Here is a 12,851-nt window from a genome sequence, read left to right on the forward strand (position 1 = left end):
TATACCTGCCAGCAACAAGCACAGGACGGAAGCACAAATTTAATTTAGAAACATGTCTTGGCCAATATTCTTACTTTCTTCAAAGAAAGATAGTAAAGGTATGAGACATTCCATATTCTAATTAGCCTCACGTAGGACTAATTGCCACATGAAAAGTAAAAGCCATAGCCACAGTTAGTTACTTCATTCTGTCGGAGAAATACACATTGGCAATTGTTCACAATCAAGGAATGATATAAAAAGTGAAATAGCGGAGCAAATGCAAGCGGAAAAAACAGGGAACCGCGGGGACAACAGCATTAGCTGACCCATTCGCTTCTGACTTGATCCTGAATTCTGGAGCTTCAAGAGGAGAGAGCGTCGCGTTGGGGTGACATCGAGGTGCCTGTTTAGAACATAAAATGTTTTAAATATTGAGAAACTCATCAATTGTGCTGGAAAATGAATAAGTAGAACCTGTACCTTCTCATTTATTTCAAGTGGCAAGTCTAAAGAAGCAAGTTTGGTATTAGCAGTTGATGTGCGTCCGGCGAAGGTGCGAAATCTTTGGCCAGCTTTCCCCATCAGGTTCTTGGCAGTTCTTCTTCAAGACGGGGCAATTTACTATACTTATGCGCTGGAGGGAGGACGGCATATCTGGTAAAGATGCTATGTTGGGGCAACACCCTATAGAAAGACTCTCCAGACTTGAGAGGGATTTTAGATTTCTTGGTAGGGACTCCGTTTTGCAATACCAAAATCCCAGGCACTTGACAGATGAGAGATTTGCAGGCTCTTCAAATGAAACCGACGGTTCTTTGCAATATGAAAGATCAAGATTCGGTGGGACTGTAAATCCTTCAGCCATGAGCATGTGGTTGAGCAATACGGAGGTACTAACCGTGAGCGATTCCTGGACACGAAACTGTGAGATGCACTTGACAGTGAGGTTTGCAACATCTTGTAGAGTTAGGTACTTAAGGTGCAGGGCAGACAAGCCTTCAACAGAGTAAAGATCAGGGAGACCATTTAGACGTAATGATTCAAGGGAGGTCAGGTGGCCAATCGATAAGGATGGGGAGCTTCTGCAGACATCAAAGGAAAGATGTTTCAGATGTGGCAAGCCATTAATGAACGAATCAGCTGCAAGAATGCAGCCACGGATGTGGAGGTCTCCATCAAGGTTCAACGGCATTAGTTCTGCTCCACGTGCTAGCTCTAAAAAAGGACAATCCGAACAGTAAAAAAAGGAAAGAGATGGAGCAGCACGTAAGCCCCCCATTGATTTGAGACACAAACAACCTGTTACAACCAACGTGTCAAGCTTTGTCAAATGCTCAAACACCTTTTCTGATGGAAGTGTAGTTAATGCCATATTATATTTCAATTTTAAATTGCTCAGTGAAGTGAGGCCACCAAGGCAAATAGCTAAAGCTTCATCTGTAATACTGCATGAAGAAAGAGAAAGTTCACAGAGTCTTGACGGTAGAACCAATGGCATGTCCATGGTCCTTCCATAAATGAATCTTATCCTCTGCTCATGGCAAAAGAGCCATGCCTTGATGATGTTTTCTTTCATCCATACTTTATCTTCTCTTTCTTCCAGACCACTTTCAATAATTTGAAGATGCTTTGATATATCATCATCCATCATCAATGTCATCAATTGCTTCAGAGATGAATAGTCTTTCGACAGTACTCTCCTAACTTTTCCTGAATCCACCTCCCACGTCAATGCAAGTTTAGATGCCAGGTCGTCTGCCTTCATTATTATATTTTCCCTCAAGTCATGCTGTCCTAGCTCATTGTTGGTGATAAACATAAGCAGTGGGCAATAATCAATTGATAAATCTGTAAGGCCTACTGGAAGATTAGATAGTTCCTTCAAATTTGGAACAATGTTTATACGCAACCTAGAGCAATTCCGAACGAGCTCTGTATCTGGTGGTAGGCCTTCTAGCAAACTGCAATTACTAAGCTCAAAACTTTCCAAATTCTCAAAATAGGATCGCTCTAGTAACCACCCAGGATATGTATCAGATCTGTAACCTTCGATTGTGAGCTTACTCAGTTGGGGTGGCGGTCGCAGACCCTCTAGAACATCCAAATGCAGAATATTCATTGCATCCATGCCATTCTCAGAACTCCACTCAAGTATCAACTCTTTAAGGCGACTTTTTAGATATAGCTTCGACGCTAAGGCTTCATCCTTTCCAATGACATTCTCAAGATTTTGTACATGTAAACTGCCGCCAAGCTCATTCAAGTCCTTTAGCTGTCGCAACTCATATCCTTGCTTCTTTTGCACAGAAAAGTCATATATCTGTTGTAAAGAAGTAAGCTTGCCAATGTTGGGAATTTGGTCCTTATACCCTCGCAGATACCGTAACTTACTTAAATTGCAAACTTTGTTAGGCAACCTCTCCACCATGCCGTTTAGCTGAAGTAGTTGTAAGTGCCAAAGAGCACATAATGATCTAGGCAATTCAAACACTGATGTTCTGTTGAGGTCCAAATACCGAAGGTGCTTCAGCTCACCAACAGATTTAGGTAACTTGTTGCTGTTGTGAAATGACAAAGACAATACACGCAACTTCTTCAAGTTCCACAGCATCTGATCAAAAATAATACTTGCATTATCCATTAGTGAATCGATGCAGATAACAGTGCGTAAATGATGTAGCTTGTAGATAATTTCCTTATGCTTTTGCATACTTTCAACACGAACAGATAGATGTCGAACAGTGCATGGTATCTCTGTCACATTATCATCTTCTAATCTAAAGCAGTCTTCTCTAGAGAGTGACTCTGCAAAATCATGAAGGATATCATGCATGACATAGTACCAACCGTACCTTTGGAAGAAAGATACAGAGACCATATCATTGAAGTAATCCATCCCAACCTCTTCTAACGTTCTCCTACTCAAATTGCATGAACCAATAAATCCTTCTGCCACCCAGAGGTGAACCAACTCTTCAGGTCTATATCCGTGACCTTTTGGAAACAAGCTGCAATACAAGAAGCACCTTTGCAGACATGGATCTAACTTTTCGTAGCTCCATAACAAAGATGTGAAGGGATCACTTAAATCTCCAAGCTTTAGAGCAGCTTTCCACTCAGCAATATCCTTTCTCCTGCACATTCGGGAACCAAGAACTTTTGCTGCCAAAGGGCATTGTCCAAGCCTTTTAGCAATCTCCTCTGCAGTGTCTTGCAGCTTCATGCGTAACAGTTGGTCTTTGATTTCTGCTCCAGAGAAAGCATGGTGTTTAAAAAGAGCCAAAAACTCAGTATCATCCATGTTTTCCAAATGAATGACATGTTCTTGTTCACAACAAATAGCGGCCGGAAGTGTTTCACTTCGAGAAGTCACCAAAACTTTGCTCCCTGACTGTTTAGAGACTAATGGAGCAAGGAATAACTCCCACTCTGTCTCATTATGAGATTTTTCAAACCAAACATCATCCAAGACAAGCAGGAATTTCTGTGACTCTTGTAGTATATCACGTAATTTGCACTGGAGAGTATCGAGATTATCAACACGTGGGCACTCCCCCTTTTTTGCGGACTCAATGATCTCCCTTGTGTGACGATGCACATCAAGTTTGCGCGAGATACAGATCCATATCCTGACATCAAAGCATTCTTCAATCCTCTTGTCATTATAGACATATTGTGCTAAGGTAGACTTACCCATTCCTCCCAATCCAACAATGGCCAAACCGGAGTACTTAGTTGAGCTTGCCTCAGCAGTTGTTGTCTTGCCGAGAAGAAATTTTACTATGCGATCACGATCGCTGTTGCGACCGAAAACCTTGGAAGTGGGAAGTGATGTAGTTGTGGGAACATGGGTAGGTGCTGCAGCTGGCCACTCGGTAGTATTGCCATGTGGCAAGCCAAGAAGATCTCGAAGCTGCTTGGCTTCTGTCAGAATAGCTTTGAGCTCGTTCATCTTGCTAATTAGCCTTCTGTTCCCAGGGAGCAAGTTGCGTGCCCTGTTCATAGCAGAATGAAAAGGCTTCATGACAGTGGTTGCAGTGGAGGAGCTTTCATCCTCTCGGAGCAGGGGACCTTTTCCGCTCTTGGCCTTGGCCTTAAGGACGTTGTACTCATGCTCGTCCAGCAGGTCCTCGGCATCATAGAAGGCTTCTTTGAGACGCCGAAGCCAGGATTCCAGCTTGCCCCTATGGGGGCTCTTCTGGGCCGCTTGAATCACCAACTCGAACTGTGGCAGGACAGTGTCTTGTAGTCGTTCGATCTCACGCACCATGTCCACACTGAGGTAAGCTGAAGCTTTAGTAAGAAGCTCCTTGACAATCGGCGATGCTGCCCACCTTAAGCCAACTAGCGCCAAGTCCGCCATGAAGTTGGAGTAGTTTGTGCTTCCTCTTACTTTGTGAACCAAGAAAAAAAAATATGAATGGGTGAACGATGGGAAGTAGTAACAAAGCTGTTCTTTTTTTTTTCTTTTTCTTCTGCGGAAGGCAAGCAGCTGATAAAAACCGCTACAGACTCGAGAAAACCTAGAATTGGAAAGACGCGTAAAATTAGTGAATCTAAATTGACAAACCAATTATTTTCCAGCAACGCAAAGGGGAAATAGCAGTCGAGATTGGTGATCTTACACAAGTAAAGTAAATCATGGGCGCATGGAGCTGGAATCGACAACAAGCGCGAGGCCGCCGCAGTGCAACGCAGCAACGAGGGAAGCAGCTCCGTCGGGCAGGCAACGCAGGATTGCTGGGAAAGGAAGCAGCGTGGAGAGGGGAAGGTGGGAAGATTGGGAGCTGTTGGGGTGAAGGAGTCAGCATCGACAGAGACAAAGGAAGCTTCTGGGTAGCTCTAATGACAGGGACAGATTCGGCTGTGTTGGGATCTATAGTAATTCTGAAAAAAAAAACAGAGTAACATAATTAATTTTTAAAAGGATGTTTGGTTTCAAAAATTATTTAATATAAAATAAGACGGTACATCATAGGTCTATTCTATAAATTTGTTATTTTTAATATTAATACTAACTAATTAATTGTAAAGAATGAGACGATAATGAATCAACTCATTTTATTATATAACTAAAAAATGCGAAGTGAGAAAATAATGGAATATCTCATTACTTAAACCAAACACTCTGTTAATTCTTACTCTCCTTTCGTATTTGAGAGAGAGAGAAAATAATGTAAGTATCTTTTTCTCTCTTTTATTGATTACTAGGTCAGTGCTCGTGCGTTGCAACGGGGACATGGAATATCTCGATAATTTATATATGCATATGTGTTATACGATTATGATATGGATGACAACATTCACGAGCCATCCGTAATGATATCAAAGAGAAACCCAGGCCTGCAACCGAGATGTTATCCGGCAGCCCACAATGTATGCGAACAATGTAGGCTCCGCCACTCTCACCCATCCCCTCTCCATCATTGGAACCGGCGCATAACATCTCGGTTGGCTCACCGTAGCTCCAGTCCACGTCAGGAGATGACACTTGACGAGTGAAGAGGTCCACCCTGTACACTCCAGCCATCATTGACATCGCTCTTGCAAGTTCGGCCACATATTTCACATGTGAGATTCAAAGATCAATCGCACTCAACCATGAAAAACTTGACTCGACATAAGGAACTTCTCCCAAGTAACTGACCAATGATGTTTACCTGGCCACCTGTATCAGAATCACGACCTAGTTCCATGTTTTCTCCACGAACAAGACCATGCATGCTGCAGTCAAAAAGGCAGTCAACAAAGAAACAGCTTGTGAAAATCCAGAGGTTTAACTGTAAATTATTTTTATAAGAAAAAATACCAAATTTTCTACTCCTACGATGTGCAAAGTGCAAAGAAAACTAAGGCTAGAGGCATTTTTTTAAGAAACGACGGCAAAAGCTTTCCATGGATTTTATTAGACGTAGAATAAAAAAACTATAGCCATAAAAAAGGCTAGAGACATTTCATTACGAGATATATATATGGTTTAGCAATTTAGCACAACATAGAACGAAACAATGTGCAAGTGGGTAGACCTGATGAGCACAATGTAAAGCTTCTTCTCCTTATTGTCGTCAGACCAGACGGTAAGGTCAGAGAAGTTCCTCTGGAACTTCTTCTTGGTCGTCTCAACCGGCGCAAACTCGTCGATGGTGTCTCCCTTCTCGCCTTCTGACAGATCCTCGGCCAGGTCCTCCGTCGCCTCACGACGCACCTGCTCCTGTTCCTTCCTTCTTGCCGAGATTGCACCGGTTATGTGGGGAAAGAGTAATAAAAAAATGAGAAACAAGTAACGTAAGCAGGTTAAAAATGAAAGCAACTAAAAGAAACAGTAAAATACTAAAGAATTGAACATTATTGTTCTCGTGGACCAAGACATGGTAGCAAGAATAATTAAGCAAAACAAAAATAATAAAAAATCCTGCTGCATATATGCATGATAAGATAATAAATGCTGCTGGAAAAGCAGACTAAGAAAATAACATGACTAACCTTTGTATCTAATGCTGGATGAGAAACAGGGGCGTCAGAGTTTTCTTGCCCATCACAGCTAGCATCAGCCAATGGTTGCTCAAACCCATCTTGCAGCCTGTGTACTTTAGACATTTCAATTGTCTTGGTTGCAACTTCAGCCTCCAATTTAGCACCATTTATTGGATCAGTAGATATATTACTAAACTGACCATCTAAGCTCTGAGCATTTTCAATCGATACATTTCCAGTTGATACATCATGCTCATGTTCTTATAAAGCATGACTATAGGTGCATCCTATAAAGCATCCATGAGGATTGTATGCTATTAGAGTTACTATTGTTCCAGAGGAGGGGGTGGTGGCAGTTTCCCCTCCATGAGCCTCTGCCCCTGTGCATCAGTTCTGTAGATCTCTCGTCTAAATTGCTTCTATCTGCTAGAAGTTAACTAATTAAATGGCATACATCTTTTGCCAGCTTTTGTTGATAATTTGTTAAACATTAAAGTCTCATGTTCTGAACATATTCTCCAGAACAAAGCTGAGACTTGTGGTGAACTTTATTTTCCTGCATTGAGTTTGAAACTAAAGCTTGCTGGTGAAGACATGGCCAAATTTGCCAGATGCATGTGAGATGTGGAGTCAGGAAAATTGAAAGTTGATCATTTTCAAATTGTGGGTTTTTAATTAACAAATGCATGATTCTTCTGCTTTTACACCTCAAAACCACTATATTAAGGAAGCTTGTACATAATACATGTTTTAACAGGTGGACAAATGAAAGTACCTGCAGTATTTATTTGCCTTCATTAGAGAGTAGGTAACAGTCATGTTCTTTTTGCTTGTTGTAGCTATGTACTTCAGTGAAGATTGGAGTAATGCCTTGTCATTTAAAAGACTCGCCAAGTAGAACCCAAAATACATAAGTTATTGAGCAACATGTATGTCATTTAAAATTTGTATTCCTTGTTTGAGCTCAGTTTGCTAATTTGAGTACACATACCTGCAAGCAAAAAAATATGGATCAACTGCAACATTAAAGTAGTTATATGCAACAAGTTAGCTACTTGAAACCATTACTTTGAAAATGAGACTGCCAGTATCAGCAAGCGAGCGACTTGTGTTTTACCTCGCGCATGGAGCAATCCATTTCCATCAACCATGAGCAACTGCAACAGGGCAGAATGGCAAAACCTTAGAAAGGGCATGGGTAAATACATAGAAGATGCTGGTGATTATGCAAGACATCTCATAAACTAAAATGATAAATAGTCAAGAAAAGCAATTGATTGAGCAGTAAAATTCTTCAAATGTGTAGCTCCGGTGGTCATTAAGTGTATTTACATGTTAAGAAATCAGAAATCAGATCCGAACACATAAAGCAGGGCAGAGAATGGGTGCAGGGGCGTACATGGTTGGTGCTCGTTGAGAGCACCTAGAGGGGGGTGAATAGGTGATCCTGTAAACTTCAGAACTTAAGCCACAAAACTTTGATTAAGTGTTAGCACAGTTAATGCCAAGTGGCTAGAGAGAAGTTCTTGCACAATATGATAATCACAAGTAGTTCAACACAGAGAAGACACAGTGATTTATCCCGTGGTTCGGCCAAGTACAAAACTTGCCTACTCCACGTTGTGGCGTCCCAACGGACGAGAGTTGCACTCAACTCCTCTCAAGTGATCCAATGATCAACTTGAATACCACAGTGTTATGCTTTTCTTTCAATATCCCGTTTGCGAGGAATCTTCACAACTTGGAGTCTCTCGCCCTTACACTTGAGATTCACAAAGAAATACGGAGTAAGGGAGGGAAGCAACACACACAAATCCACAGCAAAACGCACACACACACGGCCAAGAGTCGAGCTCAAAAGACTATCTCAAGGTTCTCACAAGAACGGAGCTCGAATCACTTAGAATGACAATCGGATGCGCAAAGACTGAGTGTGGATGATCAGGAATGCTCTAAGGTTGCTTGGTTGTCTCCTCCATGCGCCTAGGGGTCCCTTTTATAGCCCCAAGGCAGCTAGGAGCCGTTGAGAGCAATTCCAGAAGGTCAATCTTGCCTTCTGTCGTCGGGCGCACCGGACAGTCCGGTGCACACCGGACACTGTCCGGTGCCCGATTTACTTCCATAAACAGCGCAGCCGACCGTTGCCGACCGTTGCAGATCTGGCGCACCGGACAGTCCGGTGCACACCGGACAGTCCGGTGCCCCATTCCGACCGTTGGCTCGGCCACGTGTCGCGCGCCGATCGCGCGGCCGACCGTTGGCCCGGCCGACCGTTGGCTCACCGGACAGTCTGGTGCACACCGGACAGTCCGGTGAATTTTAGCCGAAGTCGCCGGAGAAAAACCCGAGAGCGGCTGGTTTGCTCCGCGCTGGTCTGGCGCACCGGACACTGTCCGGTGCACACCGGACAGACCGGTGCCCCAGCCCGAAGCAGCCCTCCACTCCTCTTCTTCTTCCTGTTTCTAACACTTAGACAAGAATATTAGTACACAAAACCAATGTACTAAGGCTTAGAAACATACCTTAACTTGTGATTTGCACTTTGTTCATCCATGGGCATATTTTCACATTTAAGCACTTGTGTTTGCACTCAATCACCAAAATACTTAGAAATGGCCCAAAGGCACATTTCCCTTTCAATCTCCCCCTTTTTGGTGATTTATGCCAACACAACATAAAGCAAGTGGAACAAGTGCAAAACTACTTCAAATAAAAACTAACTTTGAGTTTTATTCAATTTTGGCATATATGGATCATCCTTTGCCACCACTTGGTTTGTTTTTTGCAAATCAAACTCAAATCTCTATCTCTAAGTCAAACACACATGTTGAAGCATAAAGAGAGTCATTCCAAAGAAATTTGACCACGGATTTCAAAAACTCCCCCTTTTTCCCATAATCAACATTTCTCCCCACAAGAAGCCAACTTTTGACAAAAGAGACAATACAAGAGTTTTGACAAACCAAAGGCTCTATTATACTTTTTCAAAATTTCTCAAAATTTCTCAAGTGGTAGCTGATCCATTTATTGCTTTGGCCTTTATTTTCTCCCCCTTTGGCATCAAGCACCAAAACGGGATCAATCTTGGCCCTGGAACCCCATTGCCTCACCAAAATTTTCAATTAAGAGCAAATGGCAATAAGAGTTCATGAGATGAACTTGGAAGTAATTACCCTCTCATCGGAGTGCAGTGGAAGTCTTTCATGGTCCAAGTCCACCTTTTCCCTTTCAATTCTCCTTCGAGACTAGACCAAGCAAACTCAAGCATATGGTTAGTCTCAAAGGGTCAAGTTGTAACACATCTCCCCCTAAACATGTGCATCACTTTGCAATGGACTTGTGAGGTCCAGGGAGTGTTTGTACAACTTGAGCACCACAATAAGCAACAAAATGCAGAATGAACATGATCAAGGGCATAAACACATGTATGCTACAATTCAATCCAAGTTCCGCGAATCTAAGACATTTAGCTCACTTTGCAGCCTGCAAAAGGTCTTCTCATCTAGAGGCTTGGTAAAGATATCGGCTAGCTGGTTCTCGGTGCTAACATGAAACACTTCGATATCTCCCTTTTGCTGGTGGTCTCTCAAAAAGTGATGCCGGATGTCTATGTGCTTTGTGCGGCTGTGCTCAACAGGATTCTCCGCCATGCGGATAGCACTCTCATTGTCACATAGGAGTGGGACTTTGCTCAGATTGTAGCCAAAGTCCCGGAGGGTTTGCCTCATCCAAAGTAGTTGCGCGCAACACTGACCTGCGGCAACGTACTCGGCCTCAGCGGTGGATAGGGCAACGGAGGTTTGTTTCTTAGAGTTCCATGACACCAGGGACCTTCCTAAGAATTGGCACGTCCCCGATGTACTCTTCCTATCGACCTTACATCCAGCATAGTCGGAGTCTGAGTATCCAACTAAGTCAAAGGTAGACCCCTTTGGATACCAGAGCCCGAAGCAAGGCGTAGCAACCAAATATCTAAGAATTCGCTTCACCGCCACTAAGTGACATTCCTTAGGATCGGATTGAAATCTAGCACACATGCATACACTAAGCATAATATCCGGTCTACTAGCACATAAGTAAAGCAAAGAACCTATCATTGACCGGTATGCTTTTTGATCAACGGACTTACCTCCTTTGTTGAGGTCGGTGTGTCCGTCGGTCCCCATCGGTGTCTTTGCGGGCTTGGCGTCCTTCATCCCAAACCGCTTTAGCAGATCTTGTGTGTACTTTGTTTGGGAGATGAAGGTGCCGTCCTTGAGTTGCTTCACTTGGAACCCAAGGAAGTAGTTCAACTCGCCCATCATCGACATCTCGAACTTCTGCGTCATCACCCTGCTAAACTCTTCACAAGACTTTTGGTTAGTAGAACCAAATATTATGTCATCGACATAAATTTGGCACACAAACAAATCACCATCACATGTCTTTGTAAAAAGAGTTGGATCGGCTTTCCCAACCTTGAAAGCATTAACAATTAAGAAATCTCTAAGGCATTCATACCATGCTCTTGGGGCTTGCTTAAGTCCATAGAGCGCCTTAGAGAGCTTACACACATGGTCGGGGTACCGTTCATCCTCACTAGATTCATCATCACTAGAAGAATCATAAGTATTAGCATTACGAGTGATTACCTTCTTTTCCCTTGCCATGAGGCAAGTGTGATGCTCGTTGGGGAAGAGAGCCGATTTGTTGAAGGCAGTGGCGGCGAGTCCCTCATTGTCGGAGTCGGAGGAGGAGCAATCCGAATCCCACTCCTTGCCGAGATGCGCCTCGCCCTTGGCCTTCTTGTAATTCTTCTTCTTTTCCCTCTTGTTTCCCTGTTCCTGGTCACTGTCGTTATCGGGGCAGTTAGCGATAAAATGACCAATCTTACCGCACTTGAAGCATGAGCGCTTCCCCTTTGTCTTGTTCTTGCTTGGCTGCCCCTTGTGACCCTTCAGCACCGTCTTGAATCTTTTGATGATAAGAGCCATCTCTTCATCATTGAGCCCGGCCGCCTCAACTTGCGCCACCTTGCTAGGTAGCGACTCCTTGCTCCTTGTTGCCTTTAGAGCAATGGGTTGAGACTCGTGGAGTGGACCGTTCAACGCGTCGTCGACGTATCTTGCCTCCTTGATCATCATCCGCCCGCTCACGAATTTTCCAAGTACTTCTTCGGGCGTCATTATCGTGTACCTGGGATTCTCACGAATATTGTTCACGAGATGAGGATCAAGAACGGTAAATGACCTGAGCATTAGGCGGACGACGTCGTGATCCGTCCAACGCGTGCTTCCGTAGCTCCTTATCTTGTTGATAAGGGTCTTGAGCCGGTTGTAAGTTTGAGTTGGCTCTTCTCCCCTTATCATGGCGAATCGTCCAAGCTCGCCCTCCACCAACTCCATCTTGGTGAGCATGGTGATGTCGTTCCCCTCGTGAGAGATCTTGAGGGTGTCCCATATCTGCTTGGCGTTGTCCAAGCCGCTCACCTTATTGTACTCTTCCCTGCACAAAGATGCTAAGAGAACAGTAGTAGCTTGTGCATTTTTATGAATTTGTTCATTGATAAACATAGGGCTATCCGAGCTATCAAATTTCATTCCATTCTCTACAATCTCCCATATGCTTGGATGGAGAGAGAATAAATGACTACGCATTTTGTGACTCCAAAATCCGTAGTCCTCCCCATCAAAGTGTGGAGGTTTACCAAGAGGAATGGAGAGCAAATGCGAATTCGAACTATGTGGAATACGAGAATAATCAAATGAAAAGTTCGAATTGACCGTCTTCCTGTAGTCGTTGTCGTCGTCCTTTTGGGAAGAAGAGGACTCATCGCTGTCGTAGTAGACGATCTCCTTGATGCGTCTTGTCTTCTTCTTCTTCCCATCTTTTCGCTTGTGGCCCGAGCCCGAGTTGTTGGACTTGTCATCCCTTGGCTCGTTGACGAAAGACTCCTTCTCCTTGTCGTTGATCACAATTCCCTTCCCCTTAGGATCCATCTCTTCGGGCGGTTAGTCCCTTTCTTGAAGAGAACGGCTCCGATACCAATTGAGAGCACCTAGAGGGGGGGGGTGAATAGGTGATCCTGTAAACTTCAGAACTTAAGCCACAAAACTTTGATTAAGTGTTAGCACAGTTAATGCCAAGTGGCTAGAGAGAAGTTCTTGCACAATATGATAATCACAAGTAGTTCAACACAGAGAAGACACAGTGATTTATCCCGTGGTTCGGCCAAGTACAAAACTTGCCTACTCCACGTTGTGGCGTCCCAACGGACGAGAGTTGCACTCAACTCCTCTCAAGTGATCCAATGATCAACTTGAATACCACAGTGTTATGCTTTTCTTTCAATATCCCGTTTGCGAGGAATCTTCACAACTTGGAGTCTCTCGCCCTTACACTTGAGATTCACAAAG

The 12,851-nt window shown here is 43.6% G+C and overlaps 1 protein-coding gene across 2 annotated transcripts; it reads right to left on the reverse strand.

Annotated features, from left to right (window-relative positions):
- Positions 1-4,862, reverse strand: LOC109939211 (putative disease resistance protein RGA1). 2 transcript variants are annotated; one of them, XM_008664185.3, is made up of 3 exons: positions 4,608-4,862; positions 463-4,505; positions 1-385 (listed from the first exon to the last, which is right to left on the reverse strand). In XM_008664185.3, exon 2 carries the CDS (start codon positions 4,343-4,345, stop codon positions 509-511), a length of 3,837 nt encoding a protein of 1,278 aa, XP_008662407.1. In that variant the 5' UTR covers positions 4,346-4,505; positions 4,608-4,862; the 3' UTR covers positions 1-385; positions 463-508. The 2 variants fall into 2 exon arrangements, with proteins under 2 accessions (XP_008662407.1, XP_020401229.1); XM_020545640.3 differs by having other exon boundaries at positions 463-4,374; positions 4,608-4,820.
- Between the last annotated feature and the right edge of the window lie 7,989 nt (positions 4,863-12,851).

The sequence above is a fragment of the Zea mays genome, chromosome 10 (genome assembly GCF_902167145.1).
Source record: "Zea mays cultivar B73 chromosome 10, Zm-B73-REFERENCE-NAM-5.0, whole genome shotgun sequence".
In the NCBI taxonomy this organism is placed as follows: Eukaryota; Viridiplantae; Streptophyta; class Magnoliopsida; order Poales; family Poaceae; genus Zea; species Zea mays.